Source organism: Trachypithecus francoisi, unplaced genomic scaffold (genome assembly GCF_009764315.1).
Source record: "Trachypithecus francoisi isolate TF-2019V2 unplaced genomic scaffold, Tfra_2.0 Lachesis_group1, whole genome shotgun sequence".
NCBI classification, from domain to species: domain Eukaryota; kingdom Metazoa; phylum Chordata; class Mammalia; order Primates; family Cercopithecidae; genus Trachypithecus; species Trachypithecus francoisi.
In genome coordinates this window covers 179,284,217-179,302,800 of record NW_022681454.1, presented here as the reverse complement: position 1 = coordinate 179,302,800, position 18,584 = coordinate 179,284,217, and the positions used below count along the sequence as shown (strand labels likewise).

General features: G+C 40.6%; 1 protein-coding gene and 1 long non-coding RNA gene across 4 annotated transcripts in view; both read left to right on the top strand.

The window, feature by feature from the left end:
* The window catches only part of PDLIM3 (PDZ and LIM domain 3), a 36,586-nt gene extending 26,594 nt beyond the window's left edge, over positions 1-9,992 (top strand). For 2 of the 3 annotated variants that reach the window (XM_033215859.1, XM_033215860.1), the window contains exons 5-7: positions 4,884-5,014; positions 7,241-7,352; positions 9,014-9,992. In XM_033215859.1, the coding sequence (XP_033071750.1) occupies positions 4,884-5,014; positions 7,241-7,352; positions 9,014-9,203 (433 nt within the window). In that variant the 3' untranslated portion in view covers positions 9,204-9,992. Of the gene's footprint in view, positions 1-3,035; positions 3,300-4,883; positions 5,015-7,240; positions 7,353-9,013 lie in introns of all 3 variants that reach the window. The other variant, XM_033215858.1, reaches the window with a different exon arrangement.
* Positions 30-2,893, top strand: LOC117086218. The gene is made up of 2 exons (XR_004438247.1): positions 30-1,205; positions 1,287-2,893. It is a non-coding gene; the product is annotated as an uncharacterized LOC117086218 (long non-coding RNA).
* Positions 9,993-18,584: the final 8,592 nt, after the last annotated feature.

The following is an 18,584-nucleotide window of genomic DNA, read 5'->3' as shown; positions in this document are numbered from 1 at the left end:
CCTGTAATTACAGCTATTCAGGAGGCTGAGGCATGAGAATCACCTGAAGCCAGGAGGCAGAGGTTGCAGTGAGCTGAGATCACGTCACTGCACTCCAGCCTGGGTAACAGAGTGAGACTCTGTCTCAAAAAAAAAAAAAAAAAAAAAAAAAGTAAGTTAGTTAGACATGCTAAATTGTTAACAGCTTAATTTCCCTGGGGTTTTACTATTAGCTATGGTTCTTTTGATTATTTCATCATGACTGAAGCCTCTTAAAAGACTGGTGTTTTCATATGCAAATACGTAAAATTTTTAAGGTTAAATCTACAATTAAATACATACGTACGGTATTTTAGATCCAAGTAATAAAATACAATCCTATGAGTGGTTTTTGGACAAGTTGCTTCCAGAAGTATGCCCCAAAATGTCTGTACACACCCCAGAGAAATTAGCAATCTGTCCAATGATGTGTCTGAGCATGAAGTAATTGACTGCGTTATCAACCTCAGGAATGGCCTTGCCAAGTCACTAAGTCAGTCTCAGAAAATCTCATTAGCATCTACCTTTCCAGGTCATCAGGAGCAAGTCGTGGTGACCCATGATGATATATCCCCGGTGATATCCACAGTGACTGGAATCCATGAAAACTCGTTTACTTAAAGGATCAGTTTAAAAGATCTTTTTAAATTGGCCCAGAAATGTATAAAAGTTCATCCTTGTTTGCTTAGCGTTCATTTCTCATTTATTTAATAGACATGGGCCTGATTGATAAAGGAACTAGGAATGCAGGCTCAGTTAAAATTACATAGTGCACAAACATGCATGTACTGTTGACCCTCAGAACATGGGTTTAAACTGTGCAAGTTCACTTATATGTGGATTTTTTTTCCAATAAATATGTTGGAAACATTTTTGGAGATTTGCAACAATTTGAAAAAAGTCACTAACTGTAGCCTTGAAATATCAAAAAAATTAAGAAAAAGATTTGCCATGAATGTATAAAATATACATAGATAGTAGTCTATTTAAGTGTTAATAGACTGTTTATCTGTAAAACTTCTGTTCAACAGTAGGCTATCAGTAGTTAAGTTTTGGAGGAGTCAAAAGTTATACATTTATAGCAGAAAAATATTACTGATAACTACTATAAAACATGGCATAACTGTAAGTTCTAAATTGATCATAGTTTATCTACCCAGTACGGCACTATGTCTGGCACACAGTAGGTGAGAGTAGTTATAAATGCTAGTTGAGGGCACACAGTAGGGTGAGAGTAGTTATAAATGCTAGTTGAGGGCACACAGTAGGTGAGAGTAGTTATAAATGCTAGTTGAGTAGGTTCATTACTGGGAGGCCGAAGTCTCCCAAGATTGAACTCTGTTTCAAATCCCTAAACTGATTTCGTAAGCTTCATGACACTCAGGTTAAATCCACGTGATCCTGACTAAACTGCACTGCAACTGAAAATGTCCTCATACTCTTTTACCAGCTGAAGTCCATTTCAAGAGCCAGTATAGACCCTACAAAAATGGTGAATAGCCCACTTGACATTTTGGTATGTGATCTAAACATTGGACAGGTTGGGTTTTCAATAGGTTCTCAAAAGGCAGGAAGTGAAGGAGCAAGCTCATATTCACCTCTCTGGTTTAGGTTATGTAGGTAGTTAAATTGGATAACACAAGACAAAAAAAAAAAATTAAACGCATTTAGTGACATGAGTTCTCCAGACTAATCAGGCTGCAACATTCCTGGAGTGGAAAAAGTTCCTGCTCAATATCATTTTGGTTTCTTATCTTTATACGGGCTGAAGTTAGCATTAATACCTCTAGAGAGTAAATGGAGATATGGGGCCATACTTGAGACCAGAGACAATCTGAACTTAGAGGTAAACACACCATATACATCCATTCTCTGTCTTGAGCTTACGACAACACTAACTGGAAAGTATGATAGATGTTTATATTACTACTAATATTTCTTTTTGCTTTGTCTTAAATGACTATGCTTTTTTTACAAAAATCTCTTGGTATCTCTCATGCATGTGGGAAAATGGACTTTTTAGTCACTAGCATGTCAGTTGTTAACTGACCCCTATCCAGTTTCCAAATAGAACGTGAACTCTCCCTAGTTCTTCGATTTGCATGACTGGGCTTTGCTGTTTTCATAAGTCCCTGAAATGCATCTTTAAAAGGAAAAGGGAAATATGCATGGGATAGATGTGTGCTTCTGAAACTGTGCATAAAATAGCTATGTAAGAAAGATAAGCATCAAAAGAGTGAAAGACCACTTTATTTCTCCTCTAATCATTAATAGCAAGGTGACAAGCATTTATTGGTTTTTTCTAGGGCTTGTATTAAACCACTGAACAGCTGTCTTAAAGTGTACTCCTCACAGAATTAAAGAGTAAAAATAGAAAATATTAAAATAGTAACAAAATATTTACAAGATAGCCTTAAAACATAGTATTTACCATAAAACCTGCAAGTTACCAATTACTATTTAATTAAAGCTCAACTGTATTACTGAAATATACCTCTGATTTTGAAATGTTGAGCCCAAATATGTGATTTCATCTTCATGCTGCATATTCGGTGTTCACTAAAACTTGAATTTTAAATGTTGCACTTGAGAAATTAAAAGGATGTCCAGCCAATGTAATTTTCCTTCATCATTTGTCTGTGATATTGACCAGTTTTAAAGTCTTTGGCCTATTTTTAAAAAGTGAGGATAGCTGCAAATTTTCTACTTACTTCATATACAACTTTTCTACATGTAACCCTCAACTTACACACTGCCTGGTAGAACAGAGCCAAAAAATGCAGTATCACCTGTACCTTTTAATTTTATTAAACTTTTTTCAATCACTAATTTTTCAACATCTTCCCTTTTTAAATAAATTCTAGCGACAAATCAAGATTCGGTTTTATTTTGATGTAATTCACCTCTCACTTTTGTCTTCAATTCCTTTTAACCTCTCTGTCCCTGTTCTCTGTGTTCTTCTGTCTGGACTGTCTGGCTCCCTGTGCCATCTCTGTGTAACGTGGTCATTAACACAGTGGATGCAGTACTCCCTCCGGGATTGACTGTGCCAGTGGACGCAGCACCCCTTCTTCTGTCAGTACTGTTAGTACCATTTGCCCAGGTGACTTGAAAGTGGCGGCTAAGCTGGCCCCTAACATTCCTTTGGAAATGGAACTTCCTGGTGTGAAGATTGTACATGCTCAGTTTAATACACCTATGCAGTTGTACTCAGATGACAATATTATGGAAACACTTCAGGGTCAGGTTTCAACAGCCCTAGGGGAAACACCTTTGATGAGGTAATACGAGTCTTTTTGAACCATGGGCATGTTAACTAAACACGTGGGCAGTGTCAGCTTTACTGGTGTCTTTTAACATTGTCTTAATGGAAAGAAAGCGATGTGAAAAGCTTTTTAAAAATACTAAGGATTTATTGCAAATATCGAGGCTTGATGATAAGGGTGATTTGGGGAATTATCTAAGTAGAGCTTTATGTGTCAGATGGCAATAAAATGAAATCATGTCAGGACCAAATGTATGTCTCTCAAAAGCTACAATGTACTTTACAAATGTCTGGTGTAATACTTCTCAAAGTTATTTATAACCTAGTATACCCTATGTCCTTTGAGGATCAAAAAGTAGGAAGGAGGTGGGAGGTTTACAGGAATGTTATGAGATCAGTCTTCTCTCTTCTGATAGAGCTTGTGGAGAGGTCATTATTTACCCATTTAAAATGTTTATTGTACATGCAGGTTTTTGGGTGAATACCCTCAGGCTATTAATGTAGATATTGAATTTTTGCTGCTCTTTTTTGACTCATTTTTTCTTTGTTATAACTCTTTGTTCACAGTAATTTTGCCATAAAGATTTTGATTAAAAAGATTTATTATAGGATAAAATCTTATTGCTTCTTTCACTATTACAGAATCACTATTTATAAATTAAATTATTATAATGCTTAAGAGTGTTAAATAGTGATATCCCAAAGCTATCTCTTGGGATGAACACATTGAATTAATAATAGTGTAAGATATCTCAAAGCCATTTGCAAATATGACATAGGTAATAAAAATATTACAGATAGTATGTTTTCTAGATAATGCAATAAAATGATATAAAATAATAAAGTTTTTAGTGTTTAACATATAGTATTATGATAAAATTCTTTATTGTCCATTATGAATATATTTGTAGAAAGCGTGTTAAAATAAAGCTGCTGTCATTATTGTACATGAATTTTAATGTGGCTATTTTTAAAAGTGCAGTCAATTACAGCAGATATAAAAATATAAGTTTCTACATTACAGGCTTTCAAACCCTGAGAAGTTAAATTTCTAGAATTTACAAGTAAAATGATACCCTTATTATTTCCAGGGGTTAACAAATTAGCCTTAAAACTAAAACCATATTAAACCATATACTTTTTGTTTAATACCAAAAGTAAATCTGAATTTTACTGACAGTGTGATGACTGAGAATAATCTAACTGGGTGCTTACTGCTGCACTTTCCGTCATGTGTATATTGCCTTTTCTCTGGGAAAAGTTAATTTTGTTGTTCACATTAGATATCCATCAGACTCAAGTCTTGTTTTTCTTAATTACTATTTCCTGACAATTATCTTTTAGTTTCCTTGCAAAGTATTTTGCCAAGTGGAGGAGTGTGGATGCAACTCCCCGATTTGTTGTTCAATGACATTTCCAAGGCAGCCATGTGAATTCACATTATGCTTTTAACTATACTAGAGATTCACTTGAAAATACTAGACCTCTGTTCAGGAGTGTCTGTGCATAGAGTAGTGGCTGAGTATTGATGTCTGTGGCCTCTTGCACGTCTGGTGCCTCCCAGCGCCTGACGATGCTCCCCGCTGTGCCTGTGTTTCAGCGAGCCCACAGCCTCGGTGCCCCCCGAGTCAGACGTGTACCGGATGCTCCATGACAATCGGAATGAGCCCACACAGCCTCGCCAGTCCGGCTCCTTCAGAGTGCTCCAGGGAATGGTGGACGATGGCTCTGGTGAGCAGCTGCTGAAACCTGCTGAAACGTATTGATAGAGGCCACTGCAGGCAGCGGGACGGGGAGGACAGCAAACATACTGGGAATGAAAGTCTAAAACTTGGTTTTAATTGGGAGCCAAATGAATTTTTGCTCAGAAGGATAGGGTATGGATGGTGCCTAGTTTAAAAAAGGAGATTCCGGGACATGTCCAAGTAGCCACCAACTGAAGTCATAAAAGGACACCAAAGACAAATTGCATTAATGGTTGTCAAGGGCTAACTCAGCTTACAAGTCATGAGATATCGTTTTAAACAAATATTGTCAAACTTCTCAGCCTCCCCCCACACTCTGGACTATCACCATCATCAAAAACTAAACAACACTCTAACAAACCCTTACTATGTTCCATGTTCTGTGGAAAGTATTTTGCACACATTATCATTTAATCCTCACAGGAACTTGGGGAGGTGAGCCTATTATTTGCCCTACTTAGCAAATGAGAGGCGAGGGATGGGCAGGTGGCCTTGTGAAAGGCCACCCAGCCAGTGAGCCGCAGACCCGGGTCTCCAGCCCTCTCCCATCATCTTCAGGGCTCCTGCCCTGACCTATGCTTCTCCATGCCCAAAAGATATAGACTGTCGGCTGGGCGCGGTGGCTCAAGCCTGTAATCCCAGCACTTTGGGAGGCCGAGACGGGCGGATCATGAGGTCAGGAGATCGAGACCATCCTGGCTAACACGGTGAAACCCCGTCTCTACTAAAAAATACAGAAAAAAAACTAGCCGGGCGTGGTGGCGGGCGCCTGTAGTCCCAGCTACTCAGGAGGCTGAGGCAGGAGAATGGCGTGAACCCGGGAGGCGGAGCTTGCAGTGAGCTGAGATCCGTCCACTGCACTCCAGCCTGGGCGACAGAGCAAGACTCCGTCTCAAAAAAAAAAAAAAAAAAAAAAAAGATATAGACTGTCCTTTAAAAGCCACACAAAAATGCAAAATGTCCCATTAGGATGGCTACTGTAGAAAACATGGAGAATAACAAGTATTGGTGAGGATATGGAGAAATGGGAACCCTGTGCATAACTGAGGGGAAGGTAACATGGAGCAGCCACCCTGGGGGAGTATGGCAGCTTCTCGAAAAGTTAAACACAGAATTACCATGTGATCCAGCAGCTCCACTCCTAGGAATATACCCCAAAAGACTTGAAAGCAGGGACTCAAACAGATTCTTTTTCTTTTTCTTTTTTTGAGACGGAGTCTTGCTCTGTTGCCCAGGCTAGAGTGGGTGGCGCATCTTGGCTCACTGTAACCTCTGCCTCGTGGGTTCAAGTGATTCTCCTGCCTCAGCCTCCTGAGTAGCTGGGACTACAGGCACCTGCCACCACGCCTGGCTAATTTTTGTATTTTTAGTAGAGACGGGGTTTTGCCTCTTGGCCAGGCTGGTCTCGAACTCCTGACCTCGTGATCCACCCGCCTCGGCCTCCCAGAGTGCTGGGATTACAGGCGTGAGCCACCGCGCCCGGCCTGTATGCCAGCATTGATCTTATTCACAGTAGCCCAAAGAGGGGACACACCCAATGTCCATCGAACGATGAATGGATCAGCAAAATGCAGTGTACACATGCAATGAAGTAGTTCTCAGTCTTAAAAGGAATTACATTCTGACACATGGTGCACCATGAATGAACTTGGAAAACACTATGTGAAGTGAAAGAAGCCAGACACAAAGAGGCAAATATTGTATGATTCCATTTATTTGAGAGATCCAGAATAGGCAAATCCAAGAGACAGAAAACAGAATAGAAGTTACCAGGGGCTATGAGCAGGAGCACAGGGAGTTACTGTTTAATGGGTACAGTTTCTGTGAGGTGAAGAAATGATTCTGGAGGTGGATATGGACAGTGCTTGCACAACATTATGAAGGTACCTAATGTCACTGAATTGCACCCCTAAACGTGGTGAAAATGGTAAATTTTATGTATATTTTGCCACAATAAAAAATAATGCCCTCCGCTCCTTTGAGCGTTTTGTAGCAGTTTCCTCCAACCACAACAACAAAATAAATGTTTTCTCTAATTCCATTCTGTAATGCCCTATTTCAGAACAACGTCCCTTACGATTGGATCAGTCCTGCTCGGAATATGACAGTGCAGATGCAACTGAAGGCTAAAGTGCACAGTTTAAAATAGAAGCTTAGCACAAGCTGCAGCCAGCTGTTCCCTAGCCACACATGGAAACACTTTGTTTTTCAGATGACCGTCCTGCTGGAACGCGGAGTGTGAGAGCTCCGGTGACGAAAGTCCATGGCGGTTCAGGCGGGGCACAGAGGATGCCGCTCTGTGACAAATGTGGGAGTGGCATAGTGTAAGTTTCATTTTTAACCCTGGAATTTACAATACCGCTTGGCAACAGTTAATTTCTTCTACTTTAAGACTTTATAGACTAAAGGCAATTATCAAAACCAAATTTCTGTTCATCAACTTGAAACATAGGTCCCCAACATTTAACACATTGTGACTGTCACTCCTTTGATATACCTCCAAATTGTCACATCATATGAATCAGCAATTTTGACTTACAATTTCAGAATACTCTCATGAAAAAAAAAATGCCCCAAATGTACATTGAAAAGTCACTTCTAAGAATCATGACTTCACTTTAAACTCCCCCACCCCTGTTAATGTCTAGTCTTTAGTAAGTGTATACATTTAGTATACATAGTATCCTCCTCTGTATAAACACAGGGAAACAAACAAAGGCAGCATGAGGATGTTAATTAAAATACATTATCTTTACCCAGTTTAAGTTACACAGATTTTGAAACAAAATATTGAAAAACTACTGTCAGCTTCTATTACAAGGAAATATTTATTTATTTATTTATTTATGGATTTATTTATTTGGAGACAGAGCCTTGCTTTGTCACCCAGGCTGCAGTGCGGTGGCGCAATCTTGGCTCACTGCAACCTCTGCCTCCCGGGTTCAAGTGATTCTCCTGCCTCAGCCTCCCCAGTAGCTGGGATTACAGCTGCCCGCCACCACACCTGGCTAATTTTTGTATTTTTGGTGAGAGGAGGTTTCACCATGTTGTCCAGGCTGGTCTCCAACTCCTAACCTCAGGTGATTCGCCCGCCTCAGCCTCCCGAGTAATTCCAGGTGTGAGCCCCCGCGCCCGGTGGGGACCTTATGTTTAAATAACCGCACTTGCTAGTTCAGGATCAAGTCAACCAAGATAATTCTGACATCCTCACGGCATGCGTGCCATATGGGCACATCCGCATCCCATTATTCCATTCCCCTGCCATGAATTCACACACTAATGTGTCCTCTGTCCGGTTAGCCAGGATACATCCCAAGAGGGCAGTGGGGGATAAATCTGGTTAGGGCAAGAGGAAGAACGTGGGACCAAAAGGTCAAAGCAGGGCAGGGAGCTCAGGGCAGAGAGGCCCTCAGTAAAATACAACAGTGCCTGACGTTACCAGAAGCAATCATTGTGCCTAAGCTGGAGTAAACTGTTCACAGTAGAAGCTAGTCCACCCACCCCAAAGGAATTCCATCTCTGCTCTTTGATCTGTTTTCTCTTGCTCCATTGAATAAAGGCTGGACCACCCAGATGGAAAGCAATCAGAGAGACTCTGTTCATTGGGTAGATGACCACCCCCGTCAAAAGCAGAATCTTTTGCAGAGGGGTTGGTCTTGTCTCCATCATGTCTCCCTCTTCAAAGAAATGATGAGGAAAGATCATGAAGTAGGATCCTACAAATTTTCTATTAAGGACTCGTTTGAAAATCTGAAACATAGTCACATGTTAACACCAGAGAGAAACATGGGATGGCTTATTGTGGATATCCTAGATCTCCATGACAATTACATACAGTTTCATGGCTGTGCATGTTTTCCCAGCTGGAGGCCATTGTTTCCTGACTGTGAAATAGAGAACACCTGCCTTCTCTGTTGGGTTCTCTCCTTTGTCTCCATTTTTGCTCTGTGGTTTTTTAACTGGCGCTCATTTTCTTCCCCAACAGCGGAGCAGTGGTGAAGGCACGGGATAAGTACCGGCACCCCGAGTGCTTCGTGTGTGCTGACTGCAACCTCAACCTCAAGCAAAAGGGCTACTTCTTCATAGAAGGGGAGCTGTACTGCGAAACCCACGCAAGAGCCCGCACGAAGCCCCCAGAGGGCTACGACACGGTCACTCTGTATCCCAAAGCTTAAGTCTCTGCAGGCGCGGCACGCACGCACGCACCCACGCACACTTACACAGGGAGACGCCCATGGCTTTGGGCAGAAGGATTGTGCAGATTGTCAACTCCAAATCTGAAGTCAAGGCTTTAGACCTTTATCCTATTGTCTATTGAGGAAAAGGAATGGGAGGCAAACGCCTGCTATGTGACAAAAACATACACTTCGCTATGTTTTGCAACTCTTTTTGTCTGGGGCTAGCAATAATGATATTTAAAGCAATAATTTTTTGTATGTCATACTCCACAATTTACATGTATATTACAGCCATCACACATGTAAACATCAAGATATTTGAAGATGTCTAATTGTCTTTCCTTGACAAGTTGATTTTGCAATTGTGGTAAATACCAAATAACAATCTTGTATTCTAACATAATCTGCAGTTGTCTGTTTCTGTTTTAACGATTACAGTGCATGTTAGGGAGAAAGTCCCTGAATTTCTTTAGTTTTGTATTCAAACAATTATGCCACTGGATGCAACAAACATAATAAATACATAAAAGATTTTAAAAATACCTAATGAAGTGGCATTCATTGAATTCAAATAAAATCAACATTTCAATGAGAGAACCCAATCATATTTTAACATGTACACTAATAAAGATTTTAAGATAAATGTGGTTTCTTCAGGTTTTATAACTCATTACTCTTATGAGCACAAAATTTCTGATGATAGGAGAAGCATTGAAACTTGCTAAAGGTAATTTTCAAGTTAAAAGTTTAAGGTCTCTTTCAAATTAAAAGTTTCACTTGCTTCAACAGAGTCTCTTTCAATTTAAATATCTCTTTCAGATCAATAGTCAGATTGAAGGTTCAAAGTCCATCACGGCTGTTTCTCAGGCTCAATGGTTCACCACCTCCTCCTCTTCCCAAGATGGCATCTCCAGGAGGAAACAATTTAGGGGACTTCCTAAGGAGGGCAGGGGGTGCTGGTCTCCTGGGGTCCTGCTTGTATCCACTGTTGAAATCCTTGGTTTCACTTGTGATCTGTGGTCTGTTTTCTTGACATAGTTGAGGCCAGGCAATAATCCCACCTCCACTACCACCTCCAAAACTCTCAGCTCAGCTTTCCTGGAGTCATGGATCATCTGTCTGAGACATGCACTCCGCCTGGCCCTGGAGCAGGCAGCCTACCTTGCAGGCTCTGCACCGTGTTACCTTGCCTCTCGCCCAGGGTGGCCACAGGGGAATGCCCCTGACTTGCATCTCTCACCTGCTTTCCATGTTCCCCACTGGGGACATACAGGAACTTCTGAAACTGCTCCCTCAGGTTCAAACCATGGGGAACCAGCAGGGTGAAGACCCTCAGACCTTGTGTCACGTGGGTCATCTCTACCCCACTGTAGCTGCTGTCTTCGGGCCTGGAGCAAGTGTCCTCCTGCCATAAGGTCCCAAATGGGACACAAGTTGTATTGTTCTGGGATTCTCCCAAACTTAACTGACTCTTTCGGACCCTGACCTGGTCAGGATTTTGACCACATGAGAGGAGCCAAAACACGTGCCTGGCCCCTGTAGGCATTCGACATTGCAACTCCTGTGCCAACACACGCATTCACTAACAGAGCTATTAAAAAATAAAACAGACTTTTGAGATCAAAGAAATGAATGTATCCAAAATACATGTTTGTTCAACAGTCATTTTCAAACATTTTGTTCTGGGAAGGATATAAACTTAAAAGTTTAGAAAGCAAATGAATGGTAACTGACTTCAAAAACCTGAGAAACTTAAAACTCAACGTAGCAATGGAGAAAACCATAAACCAACCCAATTTACTCTCTAGAATCTTAAAAGGCATGGCAATGGGCAGCACCTGGCATTTCTGAATCCGAGGATAAAGGTGTGACTACCATAAGGAGAGCTGAGTAGAAGCTGTTTCAGAAGCACTTATTCCCTAAAGCAGGGGTCCCCAACCCCCTGTATGGCCTCATACCGGTCTGTGGCCTTTTAGCAACCAGGCCACGCAGCAGGGGGTGAGCCGCAGGCTAGCGAGCAAAGCTTCATCTGTATTTACAGCCACTCCCATTGCTCGCATTACCACCCGAGCTCCGCCTCCTATCAGATCAGAGGCAGCACTAGATTCTCAGAGGAGCACTAACCCTGTCGTGAGCTGCACATGGGAGGGATCTAAACTGTGTGCTCCTTATGAGAATCTAATGCCTGATGATCTGTCCCTGTCTCCATCACCCCTAGATGGGACCATCTAGTTGCAGGAAAACAAGCACAGGCTCCCACTCGTTCTATATGATGGTGAGTTGTATAATTATTTCATTATATTTTACAATGTAATCATAATAGAAATAAAATGCACAATAAACATAATGCACTTGAATCATCCCCAAACCATTCCCTACTGCCCCCATCTGTGGAAAATTCTCTTCCACAAAACTGGTCCCTGGTACCAAAAAGGTTGGGGACCTCTGCCCAACAGGCTCCCCCTGCTAGGTACTATCTGGAAAAAGTAAAACAGCATCTCCCAATTGGAAGATGGAAGCACAGTTGATGGTATGTGTACCATACTGCAAAGAGGGTAAATTAACAATGAAAGATTCGGCCGGGCACAGTGACTCATGCCTGTAATCCCAGCACTTTGGGGGGCTGAGGTGGGTGGATCACGAGGTCAGGAGTTCAGAACCAGCCTGGTCAAGATGGTGAAGCCCCATCTCTACTGAAAATACAAAAAAATTAGCCGGGCCTGGTGGCAGGTGCCTGTAAGACCAGCTACTCGGGAGGCTGAGGCAGAGAATTGTTTGAAAACGGGAGGTGGAGGTTGCAGTGAGCCAAGAGCATGTCACTGCTCTCCAGCCTGGGTGACAGAAGGAGACTCTGTCTCAAAAAAAAAAAAAAAGAAAGATCCATGAGAAAAGTGTACATTAGACATTATATTGTACATGCATCTACATTGTTAGATATTAGCATTTTCCTCAAATTTATATTTTATATATTTTATGTTGTAGAGTACATAATAAACTGCTTAAGTTCAGATAAGTTCAGATGTTTAATAAGAAGCTTTTTACAGTAACAAAACGTAGTATGTTCTAATCTGAAATTTGACAGAGACATGGCTTAAATTTGATAATTTAGACTGTGTAACTAAGGCAGGTCCTAAAATTGCATGCTTATTATTTTGAAGAAAAGTCATTCTTTTGACAATTAAATCTCGAAATTTAAACATGTAGAGGAATTACATACAGAATTAAAACAGAAATGAGTACTAAGTGAAAATTATTTTTAATATATAAAGTACAGAATGAAAACAGGCATGTTGAAAAAAATTAAAACTCTAAAAATGCAAACAAATGCAAAAGCAACATTTCCCCCTATGCTAGCATCTTCTTTTTCAATAATGAATTCACACCAGGAATCCTATATAGAAATTCATGCCATGAAAAATAATGCCAACCAGTTTTGATTTAGCTCACAGAAAACCATTTTCTTAGAAAACAGACTAGCCACTGTGTTTGGATTTATAAGCTTATGAAAGCTAAGAATGATCAATGAAATGATCTATGATTAAGAATTGGGTGCCTATGAACTTTGGATGCATTATTAATTAAATTGCTATAGTTTTCAGAGGAAACATAATATAGAGCTACTCCACTATCTGCCAACAGGGAGACTGATTGAATGAAAACAATTCTGGTTGTCGCATATTTTTGCACCCGTGTAAGCAGCATAAAGTAAAGCTTAACGGTTAATGTGAGCCACAAACAGTTTACTCATCTCTACAGGTGATAAAGCTCACCAATTGCCCAGCACAGGGACACTCCAAGCTAAGTAGAATGGAGCTTTAAGTTTCTTCTATCAACAACTTTAGTTGCAAAAGTTTGCCAAGTTGTCCTTTGAGCAGATCTAATTTCAGTCCTAAGAAAAACTGCTACTTGTAACAATTACTCTCTATTATCACGTCATGGTGACCTAATGTTCTTTTTAAAATTTATGCTGTTCCAATTGTATCTAAAGCATAAAAAAAGAAGACTGAAGAAAGAATGAAGGCATTCAGATAATTCAAGTAAATAAACCATTTGCCTGATCTATATGATTATTTCAAGATAATTCTCTCAGGGGTCTATTCATTTTGGAGAGCACTCAATAAATACTTATTGAGCACCTATGAAGTAAAAGATGTTGAAAGCTACACATAACAAAATAGATTTTTAAATATTTCATCTATATTCACAAGTTGACTTTTTTCTTTTTCTTTTTTTTTTTTTTTTTTTTTTTGAGATGGAGTTTCGCTCTTGTCACCCTGGCTGGAGTGCAATGGCATGATCTCACCTCACTGCAACCTCAGCCTCCTGGGCTCAAGCCATTTTCCTGCCTCAGCCTCCTGAGTAGCTGGGATTATAGGCGTGCACCACCACTCCTGACTAATTTTTGTATGTTTAGTAGAGACGGGGTTTCACCATGTTGGCCAGCCTGGTTTTGAACTCCTGACCTCCAGTGATCCTCCCGCCTCGGCTTCCCAAAGTTCTGGGATTACATGCATGAACCACCACACCCGGCCCCTTTTTGTTTTTTTGTTTGTCTGAGACAGAGTCTCACTCTGTCACCCAGGCTGGAGCACAGTGGTATGATCTCATCTCACTGCAACCTCTGCCTCTTGGTGAGATCTCAGCTCCCTGCAACCTCTGCCTGTTAGGCTCTAGCAATTCTCCTGTCTCAGCCTCCCAAGCAGCTGGGACTACAGGCATGGTGGCCACCACGTCTGGCTAATTTTTGTATTTTTAGCAGAGATGGTTGTTTCACCACATTAACCAGGCTGGTCTCAAACCCCTGACCTCAGGTGATCCGCCCTCCTCAGCCTTACAAAGTGCTGGGATTACAGGTGTGAGCCACCGAGTCCGGTCTACAAATTGACGCTTTAAAGCTAATTAGAATGTTATGTGTGGTTGATTTGGAAACAAAGTACCTATAAGAAGTGGTTATCTCGTTGAAATTACTTTCAGATTTCTTAGTAATATTATCCATCATTCATAAAAAAAAAAGAAAAGGAAAAAAAATAACATAAAATTAGGCCTGGCGAGGTGGCTCATGCCTGTAATCCCAGCACTTTGGTAGGCTGAGGCAGGCGGATCACAAGGTCAGGAGATCAAGACCATCCTGGCTAACACAGTGAAACCCCATCTCTACTAAAAATACAAAAATTAGCCAGGCGTGGTGGCGGCGCCTGAAGTCCCAGCTACTCGGGAGGCTGAGGCAGGAGAATGGCGGGAACCCGGGAGGCGGAGCTTGCAGTGAGCTGAGATCCGGCCACTGCACTCCAGCCTGGGCCACAGAGCAAGACTCTGTCTCATTAAAAAAAAAAAAAAAAAAAAAAAAACATAAAATTAGATATTAACATTAGCTTTTTAAATCCCTGAAAACTTTGTCTAAGTGTGCAGAGAATGTCCAAGAAATGTCAGCATGTCATAATTCATGGAAACCCGAAGCACAATTCCATTCTCCAAATTATTCAAAAAATAATAAAATATCGAAAACCTAGTTGCTACTGCATCATTAAGTATGGCAATTGCATAAATAGATTTTAAATTAAGATTGTGTTAAATACCAAATGTTTACTTTAGGATGACAATTACTCCATTCATTTATTTATTTGACTATTAATCTTGTGAAGAAGGATACACAGGCTATCCATTTCTGCACCCGAGCAACACTGTGTTGTGAGTTCGCGAACTCCCTCTCAGGAGGCCAAATGCCTTTTCCACCTCATCTTCTGAGGTGTATGAGCTGAACACACAAGTGTGTGTGTGACCAATGGGTACAGGCACCGAGGTGAGCACATATCTGTGGTCCACTCAGGCCCTGAGGATATGTAACACTGTCACGTGCGGGAGCCTGCGCTGTGCGCAATTATGCCCCAGACACCACTTTCTTCCGTGTTGCTCAGCCTACCTCTTCTTACATCTAGGACCCCGCGACCGCTCTCTGAGTTCCCAAAGCTCCCAGCCATCACCCTTCTAGAGCACTGCTTCATCTTGCAGACCTTTTATTCCACCTCATGAATATACTTGATCCTGATAGCAATTCCTCCAATTAATGCTTGCTCTGTCAGCTATGCTGATAGACTAAAGCATGCTAATGAGCACTAATAATTTTCTTTCTTTTTTTTTCTTTTGAGATGGAGTCTCACTCTGTCACCCAGGCTGGAGTGCAGTGGCGCCATCTCTGCTCACCGCAACCTCTGCCTCCCTGGTTCAAGTGATTCTCCTGCCTCAGCTTCCCAAGTAGCTGAGATTACAGGGGAGCACCACCACACTCAGCTAATGTTTGTATTTTTAGTAGAGACGGGGTTTCACCTTGTTGGTCGGACTGGTCTCGAACTCCTGACCTCAGCTGATCCACCCACCCCAGCCTCCCAAAGTGTTGTGATTACAGGCGTGAACCACTGCACCCGGTCTAATAATCTTCTGTTGCTCTCATTTATGTCAGATATTTGCATTTTGTTCCAGAGACAGTCCTTTCATGGACAAGAATGTCTTCAATGGTAGGAATTCTAGATAATTAGTTGGCTGGTGGCAGGCCATTAGGTGGCTCTCAAATGACCTCATTATTATGAACAGGAACAAAATGAATCACTGGTTCAATACGCAATTCAGCTATTTGACTTTCCTCTATTTAACCTTCCAGATGACACCAGAAATTGATATCCTTTTCTGAATAACGCAAGTTATTTCAACACATGGAAGAGCAGAAAGCATGTGGTAATAGATGTGCATACATGTGTCATCCCAGGTAGAAACACACCAAGGGTACGTCCTCATGATGGCTTGGGAACAATAGCATGTTCTAATACGTGCTCTCCAGTGTACACTCATGGTGTTCACAGCTATCAAGGAGTGCAGCTTTGGAACTCAGAGCAGCAACTGGCACCGCACTCCAGTTAACAATAGTCAATTGCGATGGATCACACCTGAAGATTCAAGCTGGCTCATCCATTGTAATGTAGTTAGGACAGGTTTTGAGAGTTATTTAATCAAATAACAATTCAATTCCATTTTTTAAAACTTTTTATTAAAACATGACACACATGCAGAAAAGCGCACAGAGTGTGCTTGCAGCACAGTGAATTTACTCACGAAGTGAATAAACCCCTGTAACTGCCAAGTGATGAGGACATAGAAGACAGCTAGCTCTCGAACCCCCTTCCTCCCTCTCCCTTTTATTAACATCCCATCATCTCCAAAGTTTTCCACTCTGCTAACTTCTAACACCATAAACCAGTATTGCCCGGTTTTGAACTTCGTATTTTTAATAAATATTTATATTTTTATATTTAAATATTTATATTTATATTTCTTCTGTGACAGTTCCTTACACACACACTTATGCTTTCCATTACTCTTCATTCCTTTCTGCATGTCTACATTTCCATCTTCCTTTAAAACTCCCTTTAGTTGTTTTTTTTTTTTGAGATGGACCCCCAGGCTGGAGGGCAGTGGTGCGATCTTGGCTGTCTGCAAGCTCTGCCTCCCTGGTTCATACCATTCTCCCACTTCAGCCTCCCAAGTAGCTGGGACTACAGGCACCTACCACCATGCTTGGCTAATTTTTTTGTATTTTCAGTAGAGACGCGGTTTTACCGTGTTAGCCAGGATGGTCTTGATCTCCTGACCTTGGGATAGGCCCACCTTGGCCTCCCAAAGTGCTGGGATTACAGGTGTGAGCCACTGCATCCAGCGACTTTAGTTGTTCTTTAGTGCAGACCTGCAGGGCACAGATTTTCTCTATTCTAGTTCTGAAAAATGTTCATTTCCGTTTCATTTGTGAAGAATATTTAAATCAGTAAAGCATACTACGTTTATAATTTATTTTTCTTTGTGTTCTCTTATTGTGCTAAAATATACATAACACGAAATTTACCATTTTTAAGTATATGATTCAATGATATTAATGACATTCATGATGTTGTGCAACCATCATCAATATCCATTTTCAGAACTTTTTCATCATCCCCAAACAGAAACTCTGTGCCCATTAAACAATAACTCCCCAGTCCCCTCTACTTTCAGTCCCTGGTAACCTCTATTATACGCTATGACTGTGGCTATGCCTACTTGAGGTACCTCATATAAGTGGAATCGAACAGTATTTGTCCTTTTGTGTCTGCTTTCTTTCACTTAGCAGAGTGTTTTCAAGTTTTATCTATGTTGCAGCATGTGTCAGAATCTCACTCCTTTTTAAGGCTGAATAGTATTTCATTTTATATATATATATATATATATATATATATGCACCATATGTTTTAATCCATTCATTTATTGATGGAATTTTAGTTTTTTTCCACATTCTAACCATTTTGACTAATGCTGCTATAAACACTGGTGTGCACACTAGTTATTTTAACATCTTCACCTTCAAAGATTATAATACTGATGATGACTAAATTGTCACCAAAGACTGTTAAAAAAAAATACAAATATAATGATCCTTTGCATTTTGCACACACATCACAATTTTGACTTCGCAATCTATGAATGGAGCTGCTGTCTGGGGAATACAAAGACAAAAAATTCCACCAACTGAATTTAGTTTAAAGAAACCTGTTGTTGGGAGAGGAGTTCTACAGTCAAAGATTTGCCTATGAACCACCACGTATGGAAAATTACTTTTCCAAAGAAGAACCACACAAGTAGATGATCTTTTGATGTCACATCTCCCCTGATTCCTAAGTTTTCTGTAAGGGAGAGAATGTGTTCATGCCGCCAATGCGTCAGTGAGAGGTGCTCAGTGAGGAAAGAGCACTTGGTGGAATGTGGGCTGCCAATTACAAATCTCTGGATAAAATAGAGAGAAAATGCAACTATGTCTCCACTTGAGATCCCTAGTTAGCCAACAGATCGGGGCAGGGTAAAAAGACAAATGTAATTATTTCATTCTACTAGAAGAGCAAGAAAAAAGCCTTGGGGTCTACATTTACGCTTATTGACTACTAACACTAAAATAAATTAGTGTTTGTCAGGCAAAGAAAACTGAAAAATCAGGAATTGCACTCCGTAACTGCCACAGTGGATTTCTTCTTCATTTTTTATCAATATAATGTAAGCGAAATAATTGGAGAAATAAAAAGAAATGAATTTATCATAAAAATGTATATTTTAATATTTATGTATGTGGGCATAGCTATAACAGAAGATAATAGGAATTCATCAGTATGAATACAGTAGCTACAAATGCAGACTAATATTTATGTATGTGGGCACAGCTGTAACAGAAGACAATAGGAATTCATCAGTATGAATGCAGTAGCTACAAATGCAGACTAATGTGAGTGCATTATATTGGCCCCTCAGACACCTAAGAAGTGTTGCTTTTGGTGACTTGATTAAGTTGTGAACAAAGTTTTTTCAAAC